General features: G+C 38.0%; 1 protein-coding gene across 2 annotated transcripts in view; it reads left to right on the top strand.

Moving 5' to 3' along the window:
* Positions 1-23,379, top strand: part of GRB14 (growth factor receptor bound protein 14) — a 126,690-nt gene that overhangs the window by 55,956 nt on the left and 47,355 nt on the right. For both annotated transcript variants that reach the window (XM_003266179.3, XM_012496281.2), the window contains one exon: positions 15,761-15,917. In XM_003266179.3, the coding sequence (XP_003266227.3) occupies positions 15,761-15,917 (157 nt within the window). The remainder of the gene's footprint in view (positions 1-15,760; positions 15,918-23,379) is intronic.

The raw sequence follows: 23,379 nt of genomic DNA on the forward strand, positions 1-23,379 counted from the left end.
GTAAATTTCCAGTCATCCTGTTTACAGTCTTTGCACAGAGAATGTGAAGGACCAAGAACAGGCTAGTGAGTTTTATACCGGTTAACATGCCATTGTGGAGTAACCAGGAGTTTCTGCTTACATCTTATTGGCCAACTCTGGATACAAGAGAAGTCAGGAAATGCAGGCCTGGAGTGTAAGCACACTGCCCTCCTCACCAGAATCGGGATTCATCAGGAAGGGAGGAAGGGTGGATATTGGTGGGTAACTCGCCATCTCCTCTACAAGTGCTTGGACATATTAGACATTTAGTGAATATTTTTCTGGGATTTTTATTATTCTGGTGCCAGATACGAAATGTGGCTATGTTTTTTGAGCAAATACTATTCTATTACTTGTATAGGGATTGTAGGTATGGTACTAAGTGGGGAGAGAGCAGATTTCCTGAGCAGAAGAGGGTTGTGGAAGGCCATGGATGGTGGTGTTAGTTTAGATGGTGGACTTGCTTGGAAGGTGATAATGAAGTAAGTGGTAGTGGGCATTGTTACTGCTTTTTATCCAGAGTTCTCTTTCTTGCTAAACCTTGATATTTCTCCTGCCCTTTTTACTTTTGTACAGAGTAACTTAGTTGCATACTCAACCAGGAAGGGTGTCACACAGATGAATGGTATTTGCATTTTCATAAAATGTTTCTTTTCTGAGAAGTGAGTTTTTAGGAAGTGTGATGTAGCAGATTATTTGTATGCTTTAGAGCCAGGAAGCCCAGAGTTTGAGCTCAGCTTCATCACTCACCAGTGCCCTGGCTTTGGGAGCATTCTTTCAAAACCCTCTGAGAATCAGTTTCTCTGTCTTGGGGATGATGATGCTTCCTCACAGAACAGTTGTGAGGATTCAACAGAATAAATATTTAGAAGCATTTCACGCATAGTAGAAGTCTAACAAATATGAATTTCCCTTTTTCCCCACCTGTGAAATGGCATGTTTTACTAGTTTCATAAACAGTTTAAATTTCCCTGAGACTGAGAATTTAAATTTTCTGTGCCCTATTCTCCTAAAGTGGTTATCCAAAGATTTCGTAGTAGAAAATGAGTCAAACAAAAAGTGGTTTTTCTTCATAGATTGCAGCCAGGGAGAGAAAGACAAAATATCTTTCAAATGCTTGCTCCCACTGCTTTCCTTTCTGTAACTTTAGAAGGACTCTAATTTGAATTTAAAAAAAAATGAATCCAACTATATATGCTGATGAATATTTTTTTAAAATCTTTGGGAACATAGATTTAAATACAAGATAGGTGGTTAATTACTCTTCCTTTCAATGTCCTAAGGAATATTAGACAGGGACTTCTGGGTTGTATATTTGAAAGGGATAAAAGTAGGTCTAGTATTAAGACGTTGTTTCAGTAGGCAAGTGGTGTTACCATTAATAGAACCTTAGCTGTATGATTGTGAGAACTTGTTACTTTTGATCATCATCGGACCCCAATGCCCAGCACATAGAAGGCACAAAGTTGGTATCTAATTACCAATTAGTTGGATAAAAACAATTTCTGTAAAGGCAATATTGAGCTCTTTAGATACTGACCTACTATTTGCTTCCTAATATTTGTCTCTCTGTTGCTTTTCCTTTATTTTTGCCAAGTTTCTCATCTTTTGGGATGAAAAGCTATAATACTCAGGCCTTTTCATTACCTTTATCTTGCTCCAACTTGCTGCAGTGGGCAATTTGGTATACCCTTCACACAGAGTATTGCCTTTCACACAGAACAATAAAAAATAGCAGCTACAACATGTTCAGCATTGATTACACATTCACTTTAACCCTCATAAGAACCCTAAAAGCTTGGTGGCCAAACCCATTTTTGGATGAAGAAAATTGGCTTGGAGAGTTAAGTGTCTTTGCCAAAGCACCTCGCTCATAAATGACAGAGGCAGGACTGAGGGTCCAGGCCTCTGCTCCACCAAGCACAGGAGGGTGTCTCTCAGAATTGCCTGGGCACGTGTACTGCATAGCCACTCATCACCGTGTAGCTGCAGTAATTTGTCCTCTCACCTGTAGTCTTTTCATGGGACGAATCTCACCTTTTCTGCCAATCTGCCTTTTGCTCTCCTAATTATTTTTCCTTGCTGTGCACTCAGTTTTGCCTCAAAGACATAGTGATTCGACCATCAGTTCAGAGTTTCTTAGAGCTCAACAGGACTGTAGGGGTCTCTTGGGACTTATTCAGAAATGCTTTATTTTGCTTTCAAAAATTTGTAATAATAATTGCTAACATTAGTTGAGTGCTATCAGTTTGCCAGCATTTTGCCCATTTTACAGTACGAGGAGTCTAAAACTCATGGCTAATAATAAGTTTGGGGTCTGAGATCTGATCACAGCAGATTCCAGGATCCCCTGTCCACTGTGAACACCTGGGCTGAACCCCCATGAGTACAGTTGCTGGGCATCATGATTTTGCACACTGTAATGCATGTTCCACATTTGGCAGTGAAGGCTGATTAAAAATAGCTGGGCTAATGAACGGTCTCAGACTATTGCTTGGGGCGGTCTGTAGGGCTGGCTCTCTTGGCTGTGCCCCAGAACTCTAAGCCAAATATTGAAAATAATAATCTCTTTTTGGCAGGAAAAAAAAGAAGCAAGACTTTTGGTAATTTCGGATTCTAAACCCCTAGAAAGGATAAAGATTTTCTACCCCTGTAGGATATTAAAAATGCTTGCCATTATGATAATTCTCAAAGAGGAATTCAAAATTTATTTTGGCAAGAACAGCATTGTCAGAAAGCCTCCTAATCAGACATGCATATTTGAACGTATACATTCAGGCTTTGTTTGGGAAGATACCAGGAATTATTATTTTGCAGTTTCAAAACTGAAATTAGCTTGGGTAGTTTTATCAATATTTGAAGAAAAAATTTGATATAACTGTTCGAAATCCCAGCGAAAACTTCAAGTCTGAGTTCCAGGAAAGTTTCCTGGTGAGGTGACATATAAGTATACATACATATGCCCCCAAAATCCTTCTTATTAATGTTTAATATGTATAAATCATTTATCTTAAAAATTCAAATATTTAATAATTATGAAAAAATAGATATTAACTTTGTCACAAGCTTGTGATTATATCAAACAGAAACCCCATAGTTTTAACAAGGTCGTAGTTTTCGAAACATGGTATTTTCTCTATTTGCACAAACTGAGAAATAAAGACTCCCTCTGCTGGCTACTTCAGTATTTGCAATTATTCTGGCGAGAAGCTGTGAAAAGTGAAAAAACAAAACAAAACAAAGAAAAACAGTCTTTTTTTGACACTCGAAAAGCTAGGTGCTTTGGGATATATGTACATATACATCTAATAATGTTCTAGTGTTTATTTATCTAATACTTTTATCCAAGATGTCATGTAGAAGCAGCAGCTTCAAGCAGCCTAAATACTGGACGAACAGAATGGTAAGAGTACAGCATCAGGTGGGAGCCAGAAATGGGGATCTGTGGCTGGCTTGGCCAGTGACCACTTGGAGGTCCCTGAGCAGGTCAAGACTCCAGCTTCAGCTTTTTCATTTGTGAAATGGGAGGATTTCAGTGGATGTTCTCCAGGAACCCTTCTAACCTTTAGTATTTTGTTATTCTAACAGTATAGATTCCATTTCTTTTACAAGACTGTGCTCTATGCATGTCTTTCACTGATATAAAATACATATTTAGAAAAATGTAAACCAGTACAACCACTATGGAAAACAGTATGGAGATTCCTTAAAAAACTAAAAGTAGAACTACCATTTGACCCAGCAATCCCACTTCTGGGTATCTACCCAGAAGAAAAGAAGTCGTTATATGAAAAGATACTTGCACATTCATGTTTATAGCAGCACAATCCACAATGGCAAAATCGTGTAACCAACCCAAGTGCCCATCAATCAACGAGTCGATAAACAAACTGGTATATTTATACGATGGAATACTACTCAGCCATAAAAAGGAATGAATTAATGGCATTTGTAGCAGCCTGGATGAAATTGGAGACTATTATTCTAAGTGAAGTGACTCGGGAATAAAAAATCAAACATCGTATGTTCTCACTAATATGTGAGAGCCTAGCTATGAAGATGCAAAGGCATAAGAATGATACAATGGACTTCGGGGACTTGGGGGGAAGAGAGGGAGCAGGTGAGGGATGAAAGACTGCAAATGGTGCAGTATATGCTGCTCAGGTGATGGGTGCACCAAAATCTCACAAATCGCCACTAAGGAACTTATTCATGTAACCAAACACTACCTGTACCCCAATAACTCATGGAAAAATAAAATAGAATAAGAAAATTAAATAAATAAATATTTAGAAAAATGAAGGAAAAGTAGAATTACAAAATGGGTATAAATCAGTTGTTCCCAGTGTTTGTTACTGCATGGGAATGTTAGGATCTAGAAAGTGATGTTTTGTACACTATTATAAGTTTATGAAATAATACCCCGAAATGTCCTCAGAAGGTTGAACATAGCATATTTTATTGATTGAGTGGTACTTTTAAGTTGTAAGAAGCATCATTATTTTATATACTTCCAATAAAACTATAGCATACCATTAAGGGTAAGTTACATCCAGGTTTCAGAGAAGTTAAATGTGAAAAAAATGTGCTTTTAAAAATCATTGAAATAAGGTAGTTCCTAAAAGGGCTTCAATTGATGCCAGACAACTCAATAATTGCAATCAAGTCTGATCTGTCTTGGGCTCTAGTAAACAGTATCTTTCTCCTCCTCACGTTTTCCCTCTCTTCTAAATACTTATTCCACCCCTCCCCTACTTGTTCTTCTTTCTCACTGTGTGAACCAATTTTTAACTTTTTCACTTAGACATGTCTTATGGCTGTTCTGGGAATAAACTATTGCTTAAAAACTGAAATGAGATCCTGAAATAACATTGTGTCCCACATAAGCATGGACGGTGGTATTCTGCTTTAAATATGAATTAGCATTAGCACTTGCAGAGGTTTTCTCGTTTCAAAGATGAATTAGCACTGGTATCTTGGCAGGAATTGCATGAGTATTAATAACACTGAAACTTCAGAGAACACAGCTTTGATGAAATCATTGGAAACTTTAGTGTGGGATTTGTGATTTGAACCTCTCTTTATTATTCATATTGGATTTAGGTCTTAAAATAACATGTGTGTCTGTGTGTGTGTCTGTATGTGATAACAGGATATTTTCTAACTTAGTTGTTAATGTTTGCCTTCTTTTATAATGAAATTAGAGCAGTTTCTTTTGCCTTTTTTTCTGCCACATAATAGAACCAACTAAGGGCTTGAATTTCTCTTTGTCAAATTGAACCCCCACTTGGGTTGGAGTCCTTCTTTCTACCTAATAGGAAGAAAGGAGGCCCAAAGGAGTACTCTTCATGGCTCTTGGCCTGAGACAAGGAGAGCGGAAAAGGTAAATAACAGAGTAGGAGGATAAAGGTGAATGGAGGGGCTTTAAGGAGATGTCGTGAGCCTCTTCTTGCCTGCGGGCTTTTTTTCTCTTGGTTGGAAGCCTAGATGCGGCATGCTGATGCAGTGTCACTGCCCCAGGCTATCTGGTGTTTGACAGTGCTAATTTCCCTTCTGTGCCAAGTTTAGGGCATTTCCAGTAGTGAGACCACACTGGGCTTCTTTAGCCTGTTGCTGGATGGGAAATTAATGCATCATAAAACCTCATCTGTGCATTTTGAATTCATATCCAGGACTCCTGGAAGCTCTCTGTGGATCGCCAGGAACACAAGTTCTCTATTTCTGAATCTCTTTATCCAGGCATGATCCTATAATTTACTGCAGAAATGTAATGTCATACAAATCTATACCAGGGCTGGGTTTTTACAGAGGTGGTGTGGAGATGATCCATCTTGCGACCTTAATGATAAGAGCCATACCTCAAAGATTGTGCAAGGACAGAAAGAGCCTTGGTCAGGGGTGACTTGATGGAACCGCCTCACCAAACCCTGAGCTGCCTGCCCTGGTTTCGAATGTGAGAAGGAAATCAACCTCAATCTGGCTAAACCACTGTAGGTAGGAATGACTTTCTGTTATTGTAGCTGAACCCCTTCCTAAGTGATTAAGTCACCATGTGGTTATTTATCCTGACTCTCTTACCACATTGTAATCATAGTCATGTAAAACTGTCATTTTTATTATTAAATAACATTTAATTTTTAAGAATTATTTCTACGTTGCCAACTTTTTAAAAAGCTACCCATCACTTGTGTATCTTCAAAAGCATCTCCTATTGTGGTGTCCCCTGGCTAGTTCGCACTGATAGAAACCAGTGTTCCACAGTACCGGGTGAAGGCACCCCCTCCTCAGGCTGCCTGGCACCCATGCTTACTTCCTGTCCTCATAACTTAGCCCTTCTGATCTCCATTTAGTGTGGTCTGATTATTCTTTCCTGAGTACTTTTCGCTCCTTTCTTCCTCAGTATGTTTGCTCATGTTTGTCCCACACAAGTGTTTTCTTACCTTCTTTCCTTATGCTTTCAGAATCCCAGATATAAAATGGCTCTCAGCAGTCACCTAAGCCACCTTTGTTCAGTCCATAAGTTTCATGAAAATTTGCCTAAATTTTCTCTTTGGTTCACATGGGTCTTTTCTCCCACAGAGGTTTTCAAACTCCGTGAGGTGTCAACACTACCATTTTGGCATTCACTAATACTGTCTCATACAGGGGTGTACATGATGGTTTCTTTCATCATTGAAGGAACCGTTTTGATTGTTGCTGTGTGCCCCACATTGTGCTCACTGCTGGGGATATAAAAAGGAGAAAACAGTGGTCCCTGATGTCATACATTGTTCTTATGGTGAAGGGCAACGCGTAGTAATTATAGTTGCACACATGCATGCATGCAACAAAGGGCCTGGACCTAAGCTGGAGGGTCTTTGGAAGCTTCCTCCCAGAAATAACGGTTCATCCTAAGATACGAGGGAGCAGAAAAAGTAGAGGGCAGGGAAACCGTGTTCTAAGCACAAGCAGTAGCATGTGCAAGGGCCCTGTGTTGAGAAGGAGCATGACTTTTTCAAGAAACAGAAAAAAATGTAGGATTGGAGTCAGAGGACAGGATTGTAGGGAATAAAGTTGAAAGGGGGTACAGGGATGTGGAATAAACCTGTTTGTGTCAATTCTTGTAATTCTGATATTGGTGACAGTATCTGTTTTAAGTAATGTCTTGTAACTAATTTAGCATGTACTGTTCATGCTCAAGGAAAATGTGTTTTTGACTATCCCTTGCAAGTGGGGAGGATTGGAGGCTTTTCTTGCAACCTGATTTCTCAAAACTATATACTGTTTTTCTCTTAGTAAATATTTGACAGCTAGCAAAATAATACAGGATAGCAATAAGAAAGCAGTGGATATTCTTGAGCTGTTAGGGTCTTTTAGAGCAGTCTTTGTTTTTAAGATGCAAAATTTTAAAAACACAATTAGAGATTTGGAATGAGTAATAATGACTACATTGCTTCCCATTCCTTTTCTTTCAAGGGAACTACTGAGTTGCTTAATTCAAGATATCTAAAAATGTCTCTTGTTATCTTAGGACACTGTGTTTCTTATTTAGAAGAATGTAAAAATTCAGGACTGCTCTGACCCTGATATAAAAATATTTCACATGACTTAAGTACATTGCCTATCTACTAAAAATAATAAAGAAAAATATTGAAACATTATAAGCTCTTTTATAATTTTACTGTGGTTAGATGATAAACTTTCAAAGAGCTGTAGAAATAAGCTTAGCTTTAGGACACGGTTCAGAGCCAATTCCTGTGAGCCTTGTTTCTTACTTTTATTTTGTATTAACTATATGTTAACTCTACATATATAATTAATAGATACAATACATAAATTAATGAATTTATATTTCTGTTTAAAAATTATATATGTCTTATCATGCTAAGGTCATATTTAAACATGATATTTAAAATAAATATAATATTTAAATTATTTTAAATCGAAGACTAATTAATTAATAGTAATTTAGTTAGGTTTAACTATTGAATTTAAAATTTCCTAAAATAGAAACTTTGACACAGAAGATAACCATAGATAACTATGCCCAAATATCTTTTTCTTTCACTTTTGCTCTTTTTTTCTTTAGCTTGCTTCATCATATGCATTCTTACTCATTGTTTTATGCTTAATCCATGCTCATTATTTTACCTGCTGAATGATGATTTCTCTTCTCTCTATTCTTGAAGAAACAAAGGATAAGTGGGGCAAACCTATGGCGTAATTAATGACTTTCCAGTCATGACAGATCCAAAGCCCTCTTTTGCTCTGTGACATTCTCAAACGACCATTGACAACGCCGAATTATTTCAAATACTCTAGAATGAATTCACATTGAAAAGGATCTGGCTATCCCATGCCATCCCATTCCTTGGAGTCAGCAAGGAGGAGGAGAAAGGCTGACTGCTTAGCCTTTGCTCACTTTTTTCCTTAGTTATAGCTTTCCAAATATGTTCTTAGACTTTCAGGTGATGCAGAGAAATACTAAGTATGCTTTGGGAGCAAGGTGATACATACTGACTTGACTTTATTTTGTTTATTTATTTTTAGAAATGGCCTTTGCCTTTCATTTTAAATATTTTGTCGCTTTTAGTCTAGAGGTTTTTTTTTCTGAAAAGTTACCATTTCTTCTTGTACTTTCACATTGTTGCATCTAGTATTCTAAAAATGGGTTGTGTTAGTTTTTTTCATCTCTTTCCTCCACTTACTTTTTATGAAGCGCAGTCTAGGGGAGGAGTTGATGTGTAAAGTGTATAAACATGCCTTGACGGAATGTCAGCCAAAACAGAGATTTGCTTCACCCACATTCCAGCATATCCCTGCAAGGGCTGCAGTGACTACCTATTAAATTTGCATTGCTAGGTGCCACGTGCTCCTAGGGCAGTTTTTGAAGCTGTAAACTACTCCAAAGGCCAAGGTTGTTGTGATTGTCAGGATTAGAGTGACACAGAAGGGCTTTCCAACACAGGCAGTGTGTACACTCTTGGCCTTCTTTGGACGCTCTGTTTATGCTGGTGGGTTGTTATAGATAAACCCTATCAGTGCTATGTTTCTCTTGCTAGTCAGCTATCAATCCTTTGATGGAACAAAATTTCTTCCTATTCTTCTTCAGGGTCCAGGAAGAATTTCTTCCTGTTGGCATCCAATTTCAAATGATCTTGTAAATAAATTGATATGAATAATATACTGCTCACTGTAAAGCAAGCTGTGAATTTGGGCCACTGCACTGGAAATGTATAATATCCCTTTATTAAAGAAATGTATAATATCCCTTTATTAAATAGCATGATTATATAATGTTTAAATTTTTTTTTACCTTTTAGTATGTATAGGAAATAGAATACTAATATTTTGCTTCAGTGGTTCTTAAGAAAAGCTCTGCTATTTGTTTTTTACATGATCACAAAAGTCTTTAACTTAGTTTTAACCCATTTGGTCATGCAGTTTTCGTGATGAGTTGAATTCTTCTTAAATAGGAAAGTTTAGTGTAGTAATTCTTTGGGAAAGAGGCATATTCAACTCTACTAGAGAGTTAAGGCTTCAGTTGTCTTTTCCTTTTTCATATATATAGATATTCTTTATTGAGTCAGAGTGTTGCTCTTGTTGCCCAGGCTGGAGTGCAGTGGCGCCATCTTGGCTCACCGCAACCTCTGCCTCCTGGGTTCAAGCGATTCTCCTGCCTCAGCCTCCTGAGTAGCTGGGATTACAGCCACTCCTGGCTAATATTGTATTTTTAGTAGAGATGGGGTTTCTCCATGTTGGTCAGGCTGGTCTCGAACTCCTGACCTCAGGTGATCTGCTCGCCTTGGCCTCCCAAAGTGCTGGGACTACAGGTGTGAGCCACCGCACTGGTCCTTTCATTTATTTTAAGGAGGAATAAGTAGAAATTAAATGAGACTTTTTAACAAAGGCATCCCATTCATCGTATAAGGAATTTTCATAATTACAGACTATATCTAAGAGATGACAGAGATTTACTGCGTGGAATATCAACCTAAATATAATTTCATTATTCATAGATGAATGTGTATTTTGGATAAGTGTGAGCATTAAATAGGATTTTTTAAAAATAAGGGCTTGAAATGGATTTCAAACAAAAATATTACGTTTTTCTCTCAGCAGGTTTTATTCATTCTAACAATGAAATATATGCACTTATTCCAGAAATTCAAGTTGGCCTAAGCCCCTCTAAATTTGTGCATCTCAATTCTTGTCAACTTATGTCTAAATTTGCAGTGACATAGTCTGAAGAAAATAGTGGCATATCCTGATTATTTAGTCACTTTCTCATTTTATCCAACTTTACCTCTTGCTCTTTTCTAGCCCTTTTTTAAAAAACATTGGTTTAGCCTTCAGAATGTCTCTAGTTTTTCATTTTCTTAGCTCCTCTGAAATAAGAGATAGAACATGCAAAATAAGAGGCATACTTCTGTTACCCCAGGTGATGAGAGCTTACTGTAGGAAAACATATGGGGGTAGTCAGGAGGTGCAGAGAACATTTTCAGCAACCCCTCGATCATTCTTCAGGCCCCCCCTCTCTTGGCATGGAATGTGCAGCAGGGAACAGAAACAGTGATGTTATTGCTGCATATGAAAGAGCAGTCCCAATTAAAAAAAAAAAAAAGAAAGAAAGAAAGAGCGGTCCCAGAGTTGGTTCCTCTTGTCCTCTCAGGAGTGGTCATCTTCACATCATCTTTGGCAGAAGCACCCACGAGTGTTTAGTCCAGGCAGTTGTAAGCACAGCAGCATGCCTCAGAATTCCATCAGTTGTCTAGTATAGATGCAGATACTGAAGATATATCCTTAAGAGCAGTAGCCTCCCAAGATGCAAACTTGAGAAACACTGAGACTCCAAATAGACCTTGACATCACAGTGAATGACATGTATTTACCAAAATTTGAATTAAGTGAAAATTCAGAGAGAATAGCATCTGATTTTGACAGTGTGTTTTTATGACCTTTTTCATATGACTTGGTATCAGACTAAATGACTTCAGAAACTCAGAACTGCCATATTGAGTCAGTTCCTACCTAGGAATTTGTATGATGAGAAAGTATATGTCTCTTACTCATTGAGAATATTTTTAATTTCCTGAGCATAAAAATGGTAATTAATTATATACTCAAAGGCAGAAAATACTTTTCTATTAAAATTTGCCATTATATAGAGTACCTACCATATACAACGCACTGTGATAGGCTTTGTAAGTGGTACAAAGTTCCCTCGCTCCACATATCTGTAGTAAGTCATGTATCACCCTGGGGTAGGTTCCTGTGATACAATGATAAATGATGAATAAAGAGAGACTTTTCTTAAAAGAGTTTTTGCTAGGAGAGTGATACAGTTTGGATATTTGTCCTCTCCAAATCTCATGTTGAAATTTGTTCCCCAGTGTTGGAGGTGGAGCTTAGCAGGAGGTGTTTGAGTCATGGGGACAGATTCCTCATGAATGTCCTGGTGCCATATTCATGGGATTGAGTGAGTTCTCACTCTTAGTTCCGAAGAGGTCTGTTTGTTAAAAAGCATCTTACACCTCCCTCCCCTCCCTCTTGCTTTCTCTCTTGCCTTCTTTCTTGCCATGTGACACCCTTGCTCCCCCTTTGTCTGCTGACGTGACTGTAAGCATCCTGAGGTCCTTACCAGAAGCAGGTGCCAGCACCATCCTTCTTTTCCAGCCTGCAGAACCATGAGCCAAATAAATCTCTTTTCTTTATAAATTACCCAGCCTCAGATATTCCTTAATATCAGCACAAAACAGTCTAAGACACATAGATGGGGAGAAAGACATGCAAACAAAAAGTTACAAAATAAGAGCACATAAAAGGGGCACATTATGAACCCTTGGACAGTCAGGGAAGACTTTCTGGAGCAAGTGCGATTGGAACCGGGGCCAAATTTAAGTGGAAGTTTGCCAGAGAAAGCATGTTGTTTGTGAGTGGAGCACTGAAATTTCTTCCAGGTAGAATGAATCACATGTGCAACTAAGAAAGAATGGTTTGCAAGTGTTTGTCTTGTTTGGTTTGGATCACATAGTGATCTATTCCATAGGACGCTAATCCTATGTATAGGGGCCCCACCTGCATAATGTAATTACCTCCCAAAGGCCCCACTTCCAGATACCATCATCTGGGACTAGGGATTCAACATGTGAATTTTGGAGGGTACAAACATTCAGTCTATTGCTCATGACTTACCCTGTATGGGCCCCACTTGCCCACAGTTGTTCTTGTAGTAACAGTAGCAGCTCCAGCCTACATTTTTCCAGGCTTAGGTCCAGTGGAAAAGGAAGTGTACTCCAAGGTTATGTGAACATATATCTAAATTGGCTCTAACTGCTTCTGATTAAGTCACATGCTCATCTGTTAAATAATCACTGTTGTCTGCATTCTGATTGGTCAATATAGGAAACATCTTCCACCCTGGAGCTGAGGCGACGGTGCACTGATAAACTGGCTCTAAAAATAAAAATTTTAAAAAGACCTTATATGTAGAAACCGGTATATGAGTATACCGGTTTCTATCATATAAATACTTCCATCATGGCTGATTTTAAGATGCCTGGCTTTTAGAGCTCCTGAATGTTTAATAGTCAGCTCTTGCAAGCCAGTTCCAGCAGCTCCAGCAAACTATCACTGAGCTGAAGGTGGAGCTACCAGAGCACAGAATCTGCTGGTGAGGGAGGGAGTGGTACTCTAAAAGGAAATTATCTATCTATGTATCAGAAGAGGAGTAGGCAACTGGTAGACAAAGCCAAGTAATTTTGCACTGTACCACTGAAGAATTTTTAAGTGTTCTGATACCATTTTCTTGAGTAACATTTTTAAGGCCCATATAATATTCCATTCTGTGAAAATACTGTAGTTTGCAATTTTTTTATTGTTGGATATTTAGGTCAATAGAATGACACATAATGCTTTGCTGGACATGTCAATGTCTAAAGCCATTTTCCATATTTAGGTCAGATATTTGAGATAGTTTGCTTAAGAAAAATTGCTGGGTCAAAGGAATAGACCATTTAATACTTTTGATAAATATTCTCCAATAGATGTACAAAATAGTTTTACCACTTTATATCATTGTGAGAGAGCAACTATTTCATTGCACTGTCATTAAGTATAATTTTTAAAAGATAGGACAGAATTGATATATCATTTTAATTTATAACATTAGCTGCTGTAATAGATAAATCCTAATTCACAGTGAGTTAAGAGAATAGAAGTTTATTTCTTGCTCATGTCAGAGTCTTATATGGGTTTTCATAGTTAGGCATCTTCTATCTGGTTATTTAGGAACAAAGGCTCATTCTGTCCTATGGCTTTCCTTTCCTCTAGGCCTTTGTAGTCATTCTGTTCAGTGGGAGAATGGCAAAAAGCAGTGGAGGACAATGTATAGGAGGTTTTCACGGGCCAGGAAGTGTAACATTCTATATGCTTACATTCCATTGACTAAAATTCAATTCTTTGGCCACAACTAATTGCAAGGGAGAAAAGAGAAAGGATTTGGTGAACATCTGGCCAGTTTTTATTCAAATATTCATACCTGAGATGGAGAAATCTTTTCATAAAGTCTGATTCTATTCCCTTCTTGTACTACTTGAGTATATCTGCAATAAATCCCCCATGTTACTAGGGTTGTTTACAGAATTTAAATATAGAATATGACATTTTATTTTACTTTTAGATGGAGTCTCACTGTGTCACCTAGGCTGGAGTGCAGTGGCACGATCCTGGCTCACTGCAACCTCCGCCTCCCAGGTTCAAGTGATTCTTGTGCCTCAGCCTCCCAATTAGCTGGAATTACAGGTGTGTACCACCACACCCAGCTAATTTTTTATATTTTTAGTGAAGATGGGGTTTTGCCATGTTGCCCAGGCTGGTCTTGAACTCCTGACCTCATGTGATCCACCTGCCTAAACTTCCCAAAGTGGTGAGATTACAGACGTGAGCCACTGTGCCCAGCTATAATACTGATAAGAGGTACATAGCTTTTTCATAGACCAAAGTGGTGGGGAAGTAATACTAAATAGTTATTGAATGACCTTTAGTTTAGACACTGAAGAGAATGAAATTTGTTGGACAAAGTAACTTTGACACATAAACAAGTCTTGGATAAGTAACATTCATTCAATGTATAAGAAAATTAAATATAGAAGACACTGTATAGGGAATTATAACTGACTAATGTTTGCTGACTTACTAGAATGATATTTTAATAAAATATTTTAATAAAAAGGCTACCTGTGGATAGGGAAAAAGTATTTGCAAACCATATGTAATTATAAGGGTTAATATCCAAAATTTATAAATAACTCATACAACTCAATATCAGAAAAACAACCCAATTAAAAATGAGCAAAGGACTGGGTGCAGTGGCTCATACCTGTAACCTTAGCACTTTGGGAGGCTGAGGCAGGCAGATCACCTGAGGTCAGGAGTTCGAGACCAGCCTGACCAACATGGTGAAAACCCGTCTCTACTAAAAAAAAAAATACAAAATTAGCTGGGCTTGGTGGTGCATGCCTGTAATCCCAGCTACTCAGGAGGCTGAGAGAGGAGAATCATTTGAACCTGGGAGGTAGAGGCTGCAGTGAGCCGAAATCGCACCATTGCACTCCAGCCTGTGCAACATGAGTGAAAGAATGAAACTCCTTCAAAAAAAAAAAAAAAAAAAAAAAAAGAGCAAAGGGCCTGAATAGATATTTTTCCAAAGAAGACATAAAAATGGCTAACAGGTATATGAAAAGGTGGTCAACATCACCAGTCATCAGGTAAATGCAAATCAAAACCACTATGAGATATCACCTCATACCCATTAGGATGGCTGTTATCAAAAAGAAAAGAGATACCAAGTATTAGTGAAAGTGTAGAAAAAAGGGAACGCTAGTACACTGTTGGTGAGAATGTGGATTGATACAGTCATTCTGAAAAACAGTATGGATATTTGTAAAGAAATTAAAAATAGAACTGCCATATATGACCCAGCAATCCCTCTCTTGGATATATACCTAGAGGAGTTTAAGTCAGCATGTCACAGAGATGCCTGCACTCCCATGTTCATTGCAGCATTATTTACAATAGCTAAGATGTGGAAACAACTTAAGTACCATGTCCCATTGATGGGTGTATATTTGAGCATATATACATAATTTATAGTGTATTTGTATTACACACACACACACACACACACACATACAGATACACGCAATGACATACTATTCAGCCTTAAAAAATAATATGCTGCCATTTGCTACAACGTGGATGAACCCAGAGGACATTATGCTTACTGAAATAAGTCCTTCTTTCTTTTCTAACAGAAGGAAAAATATTGCATGATCTCAGATGTGCAGTCTAAAAATAAGTCAAATATGCAGAGATAGAGAACAAAACAGTGGTTACCAAGGGCAGTGGTGGGGTGGAGGGAAATGAGGAGATGTAGATCAAGGATACAAAGTGGCAGATGTGTGGGATGAACACATCTAGAGCTCTAATGCACAACATGAGAACTATGATTCATAACAGTGTATTGAATTTGGAATTTTGAGAAATGAGTAGATTTTAGCTGCCCTTGCCACACTTGCAAGAAAATGGGTAGCTATGTGAGGTGATAGACATGTTAATTTGTTTTACTATTTAACCATTTTGCTATTTATTTATATATATCTCATAACATCATGTTATATACTTTAAATATATACAATAAAATTTATTAAAAACACAAACAGGAATATTTTAGGTCTTTTTCTTGTTTCTACCTACACAGGTGATTAAAGTATACAGTGAAGATGAAACCAGCAGGGCTTTAGATGTACCCAGTGACATAACGGCTCGAGATGTTTGTCAGCTGTTGATCCTGAAGAATCATTACATTGATGACCACAGCTGGACCCTTTTTGAGCACCTGCCTCACATAGGTGTAGGTAAGGATACAGAGTTATTGTCTCACATCATTGCTTTTCTATTTCTCGTTCAGCTCCCTCTTGAACACCAATAATTCTTAGATTTGGTCTTTTGAGATAATTTTCTATATCTTGTAGGTGATCTCAGTTCCTTTTCATTCTTTTTTCTTTTTTTCCTTCTGATCATGTATTTTCAGATAGCCAACTCATTGATGTTTTCCTCTGCTTGATCCATTCCGCTGTTGAGAGCCTCTAATGAATTTTTCAGTTCAGAGAATGTATTTCTCAGGTTCACAATTTGTTGTATTTTTTAAAAAATTCAATCTCATTGCTAAATTTATCTTATAAATATCTGAATTGATTTTATCAATTTCATCCTGGCAGTCACTGAATTTCCTTAAAGGTGCTATTTTAAATTCTTGGTCAGAGCTCACATATCGCTGTCTTGCTGGGGTCACTTACTGGTTCCTTGTGTCTGTTTAGAGAGATTGCGGTTCCCTGTTCACTGTTGTTTTTATGGATGTGTGTCTATATCTTGGCACTGAAGGATTAGTTATTTATTCGAGCCTTCTTTACCTGGCTTCTTTTGTTCTTTATTGGATATATTCCCTAGAGGTTTTTGCCCATAGGTCATTGCCTTCTTTTTGGCTCTAGGTGGTGCTTCAAGTCTAGGTTCGCCTTGGCTCTAGTAAAGGTCAGAGCACTGCACTTTCCAAATGAGAGAGGTTCCCAAAGGGAATATCCCAACAGTGCGGGACAGCTGGCTAGGGACCCATGGCCAGGGGACCTGTGGGATGAACCTCCTACCGTGTGGTGCTGCTGAACAGCCACTCTGATTTGTTGTCTCCTTTGGCTGGGTTGCAGAGCAGAGTTTCTGGGGCTGGGAATGGTTGTCCTGCCCCCTTTTATGTCTCTGCCTGTCCTCAGGCAATCAAGCAATCAGGATGCTTCCTATGATTTCTCCCATCAAGCAATCACGATGCTTCCTATGATTAAGACAGAGACAGATCTCCTGTCAGGGAACCCAAGATGGGGTAGGAGGTTGTCCACCTTAATGTCACTTTTTCTGGTGCAAACACAGTGAGTTGGGGGAAAGTTTTTCACGAGCTTGTGGGAGGGGCATCGTGGTGGATATGGAAGTTTGATTCTCTTAACATCTGGAGCTTTTCTTTCCTTTTCTGTCACCCGTGGAACTGCCTCATCTTCATATTTGAGTTCTGGGATACTTCTGGGGAAAATCTCAGTGCTATTTATTTGGTTTTGGTTTTCTATTGGGGAGAGTGAAGCCAGTGGCTTCTTTGCTGTTATTTTTCAGGAAGTCCTGCTTTTCTGTTTATTTTAGTATAGATCCTATGGTGAAGATTTTCTTCAGAGGTACAAAAATAGAAAAGAATTATGAATAATCATTTCTTTATTCTTTTTATTTTTTGTTATTTGTAGTCACGAGAGAAAGAAAGTAGCACAAAGTGGAAACAAGCCTAGAAATTTTTATAATTTACCCACACCTCTTCATTTAAAGATCTATGGGAATTTTAGAACTAAAACAGCTCAAATTGATGGAAGAATACATTCCATAATAATTTTATTAGCACAATGCAAAGTGTTTGATTTATTAAAAAAAGTAAGCTGTCATTTGGACCACATTTTGAGTCAGTTGTAGCACAGACAGGTACAAATATCCATAGCAGTGGTTCTCTTTATGGGAATGTAGACCCTAAATTTTTCTTGAAGAAATAAGTAAGTCCTTCACATTTTAAAGACATAAACACAAGGAGTAGCCTCTTAAAAATGTTTTATTTGGAAATGCATCTCTATTGTGAAGTGTGAAGGGTTTAAAAAAATTCTTTTAATATGTTCTAAAGAATTTGTTCTACTAGAGTGAGGCAGGATTTGGCAACAATTTTGTCCCCTGATTTCTTATTTTTATAGATTTGTTTTCGAAACATGTTTACATATAAGTAGATAAGACAGGAAGGAGTTTGTTATGGCAATGTCATTCGATTCTTTGAACTCCTTATTAGTTTCCTGTGGTTGCTGTTCCAAATTACCACAAACTCGGCTTAAAGCAACAGAAATTTATTCTCACACTTTTGGAGGCCAGAAGACTGAAATCCATAACACTGGAGTGAAATCAAGGTGTTGTCAGGAATGTGTGTCCTCTGGAAGCTCTAATTTCTTGCCACTTCCAGCTCTGGTGCCTGCCAGCATTTGTTGGCTTGTGGCTGCATCATCTAATCTCTGCCACTGTGGTCATTTTGCTTTCTGCTCTTCTGTCTGTGTCAAGTCTCCCTCTTTCTTATAAAAGCGGTAACATTTCGGGCCCACCAAGATAATTCAGGATAATCTCCATTTCAAGATCCTTAATTTAATACTGTCTGCAAAATTTTTTTTTCCATGTGACATTCACAGGTTCTAGGAATTAAGATGTGGTTATCTTTTGGGGGCTATAGTTCAGCCTGCCACAAACTTCGTTGCATTATATGTTTAACAACTTTTAGTAAGAAATCATCAAAATCATTTTAAATAATTTATCAGTGACAGCTCCATTTGTTGCTTCAATTTGTTCAGACTTGTGAAAGAATTTTATACATAGTCATTGGAGTCATTTACTTTCTACCATAGCTGCCAATATATAAAATCGTCCCTTTGTTTGATGCATTCAAGAGTTTATGCCTCAGAGCAATGTGCCAATGTAAGGTTCTCTTCAAATGAACATCCTTTCTCTTATGAAATGGAATTAAAAATGATTTTGGTAGAAAAGGTGTGTTCTTAGAAGGATTCATTTTTTAAAGATTTGGGAAGTGGTTTTTTTGAACACTACATGCATTCCCTGAACCATTTAGAAAATGTTTGTACTTCTGATTTGACAACTGGTGTCCTAGGACATGTCAGAACCTCATAAAGGGGACAGAGTAAGGCCTGTGGAGAGGAAGCTAGAATTGTTCCATGGTATCTTCAGCTGATAGCTGATGAGCTACAATAGTGCAACTGACTTTGACAGCTCAGCCTAGATAGTTATCAACCTGCCAAGGACGCTTGCTTCTAAAGGTATGTCATACTGGCCAATATGACTTGTTGCCTCATCTTCTAGGACAGAAAAGTCTCAACATATATTTTCTTCATTGCCACTTGTAACTAGTTTAACTTCTATACATGATAATTAATCTCCTAGAAGTATGGTGTTAATTCTCAATAGATATCTGCCCTATTCCAAGCTAGTTCATTTAGCTCCTAATTAGCATAATATATTATTACAGTATTTTATATTTGTAAATTTTTCTTTCGGGGGGACTGAAATTTTTTTTTGTTATAGTCACTACCATTTATCTCTAACAAATAGCTTTGCAGTTCAGTAATAAAAATCTGCTCTGTAAATCAAGAAGTATTTTTCCCTGAGAACACTGAAAATTATTTGTATTAAGGAATAAAATGCACAGGTCTTTTTTTTTTTTTTTTTTTTTTTTGAGACGGAGTCTCGCTCTGTCGCCCAGGCTGGAGTGCAGTGGCGCAATCTCGGCTCACTGCAAGCTCCGCCTCCTGGGTTCATGCCATTCTCCTGCCTCAGCCACTCCGAGTAGCTGGGACTACAGGCGCCTGCCACCACGCCCGGCTAATTTTTTTGTATTTTTAGTAGAGACGGGGTTTCACCGTGGTCTCGATCTCCTGACCTCATGATCCGCCCGCCTCAGCCTCCCAAAGTGCTGGGATTACAAGCGTGAGCCACCGCGCCCGGCCATGCACAGGTCTTTTAATGCAAAAGCTTAAAGTGGAGCACTGGGAATTTATTTGATCCACATACTAAATTTAAACTTTTAGGCATCAAGTAGTAATAGAAGTTTATTTCTTTATTACTGTATTTTCTGGAAACTGCTGAAATAAAATCAAAGATATAAGCATATTCTCATGACTTCATCAACCATGCATTAGACCAAAGCTCATGAGAAAGAATTTTATTTCCAGAGCCTTCTTGTGTTTTTTTTTTTCCTTTGGTTTTTCATTCAGATTATATGTTTAAACAGAACAATTAAAAACATTAATTCTACCCCAATACTAACGTGTATTAGATTTAATAGCTTCCAGTCCTTTACCGATGTAACAGGAGAGTAATCACTATTGAGGTACTGTCATCTTCCTCAGCACAAAATATTAACAGATTTGTCTTTAAAATGTTTTTTGTTTTAGTTTTGCCTTTTTGCATAGTTTATTATAATCTTGCAATGTCTATTCAGTCTAATAGTGGTAGGAAGTAAAATGTTCAATTTAATTTGCATATTTAAATGAATGGAAAGAACTACAGTGGTTTTTTTCTCCTTAAATGTGATATGCAGCTACAGATGCTCTTTGTTAACAGAATAAACCACTGACATCTTTACTGCAAGTCTTCTGTGAGTGCTACTGATGTAAAGAACCAAAGGATGAACTATTTTCCAGGACTTTAGTGATCAGCTAGTCGGCTCTGCATATTGTTTAAGAAACATTCTTGCACTCTTTTTGTCCAAAATGATGAATTTTCAATAAATAAAATTCTATTTGGTTTTCCGTTCCTGTGTTAACTTGCTTAGGATAATGCCCTTATTGAATAGGGAGTCCAGTATCCATGGTGGCTGTAGGAGAGTGGCTTTATTTCTTTTTATTCAGAACATGATTTCATTCTTTTTTTTATGGCTTCATAGTATTCCATGATTTATATGTACCACTTTTTTTTTTTCTTTTCTGAAACAGAGTCTCACTCTGTCGCCCAGGCTGGAGTGCAGTGGCGCGATCTTAGCTCACTGCAACCTCCATCTCCCAGGTTCAAGCTATTCTTGTGCATCAGCCTTCAGAGTAGCTGGGATTACAGGCACATTGCACCACACCCAGCTATTTTTTTTTTATTTTATTTTTAGTGGAGATGGGGTTTCACCATGTTGGCCAGGCTTGTCTTCAACTCCTGAGGTCAGGTGATCCACCTGCCTTGACCTCCCAAAGTGCTGGGATTACAGGTGTGAGCCACCATGCCTGGCCTATATGTACTGCATTTTCTTTATCCAATCCACTGTTAGTGATTCTGTGTCTTTGCTATTGTGAATAGTGCTGCAGTGAACATATGAGTGCAGGTGTCTTTTTATTTATTTTGGATATATGCCCAGTAATGGGATTGCTGGGTTGGATGATAGTTCTTTTTTAAATTTTTTGAGAAATCTCCAAACTGCTTTCCACAGTGGCTGAACTAATTTACATTCCACCAGCAGTGTATAAGCATTCCCTTTTCTCTGCAGCCTTGCCAATATCTGCTATTTTTTTTTTACTTTTTGATAATAGCCATTCTGACTGGTGGGAGATGGTATCTCATTGTGGTTTTGATTTGCATTCCTCTGATGATTAGTGATGTGGAGGAATTTTTCATGTTTGTTGGCTACTTGTATGTCCTCTTTCAAGAAGTGTTGATTCATGTCCTTCACCACTTTATAATGGGGTTGTTTTTTGTTTGTTGAATTAGGTTCCTTATAGATTCTAGATATTAGACCTTTGTCAGATGCATAGTTTGCAAATATTTTCTCCCATCCTGTAGGTTGTCTGTTTAATCTGTTGATAGTTTCCTTTGCTGTGCAGAAGCTCTTTAGTTTAATTAGGTTCCACTTGTCTATTTTTGTTTTTGTTGCAATTGCTTTTGAGGACATAGTCATAAATTCTTCCTCAAGGCTGATGTCCAGAATGGTGTTTCCTAGGTTTTAATCTTTTAAATCTTTAATCTGTCTTGAGTTAATTTTTGTATGTGGTGCAAGGTAGGGGTCCACTTTCATTCTTCTGTATTTGGCTAGCCAGTTTTCCCAATACCGTTTATTGAATAGGGAGTCCCCTCCTCATTGATTATTTTTGTCAACTTTGTCAAAGATCAGATGGCTGTAGGAGTATAGCTTTATTTCTGGGTTCTCTGTTCTGTTCCGTTGGTCAATATGTCTGTTTTTGTACAAGTATCATGCTGTTTTGATTACTGTAGAATTATAATACGGTTTGAAGTGGGGTAATGTGACCCCTCCAGCTTTGTTCCTTTGCTCAGGATTACTTTGACTACTTGGTCTCTTTTTGGGTTCCGTATTAAGTGGGAGCTAAACATTGGATACTCATGGACATAGAGATGGCAACAATAGACCCTGGGGACTACTAGAGGAGGAAGAGGTGGGAGGAAGGGTTGAAAAACTAACTGTCGAGTACTGTGCTCACTTTCTGGGTGACGGGTGCGATTGTATCCAGACCTCAGCATCACACAGTATACCCATGTTAAAAACTTGCGTATGTATATGTGTATTTCTTGAATTTAAATAGAAGTTGAAATTACAAAAAAAAAAAATAAATAGAATTGTAAAGGGAAGGGCATAGTATCTATTTATTTAAATTTAAATTATTTGTTTTTTTTTTTAGAGACAGGATCTCTTTTGCCTGAGGTGGAGTGCAGTGGTGGAGTCATGGCTCACTGCAGCCTCAGACTCCTGGACTCAAACAATCCTCCAGCCTCAGCCTCTGTTATTATTATTATTATTTATTATTTTTTTTTTGAGATGGAGTTTCACTCTTGACACCCAGGCTGGAGTGCAGTGGCGCCATCTTGGCTCACTGCACCCTTCACCTCCCAAGTTCAAGTGATTCTCCTGCCTCAGCCTCCCAAGTAGCTGAGATTACAGGTACCCACCACCACACCCAGCTAATTTTTGTATTTTTAAAACTAGAGTCAGGGTTTCACCATGTTGGCCAGGCTGGTCTCGAACTCCTGACCTAAGGTGAACCACCCCACCTTGGCCTCCCAAAGTGCTGGGATTACAGGCGAGAGCCACCATGCTGGCCTATTATTTTAAAAAATATTTTAAATACAAAAATAATCTATCTTATTGTAAATACCTCAAAAAAATCATGAAGTAAACAAAATTATTTATAATTTCAACACTGAGATAACTAATGTTAACATTTTTTAAAACTCTTTAATCAGTTTCTCTACTTTAACATAGTGACTATATGTATTAACTCTTATAGACTACCTTTTTTTTTCTTTTGTGCACTTAAAATATATCTTGAGTATTTGTAGTTTTTTACTTGTCATTTTACAGATCCCACAAAAATCAGTAACTCGTCTTGCCTTCTCTGGCTGTGTTACCCAAACAGTTTAGCAAATATTTATTGACAATTTTGTACCAAGCCTATATTTTGTTGTAGATTCTGGGGATGCAGTATGAGCAAAACAGACAAAAAGTATTGCCGTTGTGAGTTTGCATTTTCATAGGGAGAGAGACAGGGAACAAGGCCTAATATTTGTTATCCCATAGGGGATGATAAGCTCTGGGGAGGGAAGGCAGGAGGAAAGAGGGAGACTGAGTGCTAGAGCAGAAGGGAGATGTACTTTACTTTTTATTTATTTATTTTGAGACCAAGTCTCACTCTGTTCCCCAGGCTGGAGTGCAGTGGTGCAATCTCAGCTCACTGCAACCTCCACCCACCGGGTTCAAGTGAG

Source organism: Nomascus leucogenys, chromosome 17 (assembly GCF_006542625.1).
Source record: "Nomascus leucogenys isolate Asia chromosome 17, Asia_NLE_v1, whole genome shotgun sequence".
Taxonomy (NCBI): Eukaryota; Metazoa; Chordata; class Mammalia; order Primates; family Hylobatidae; genus Nomascus; species Nomascus leucogenys.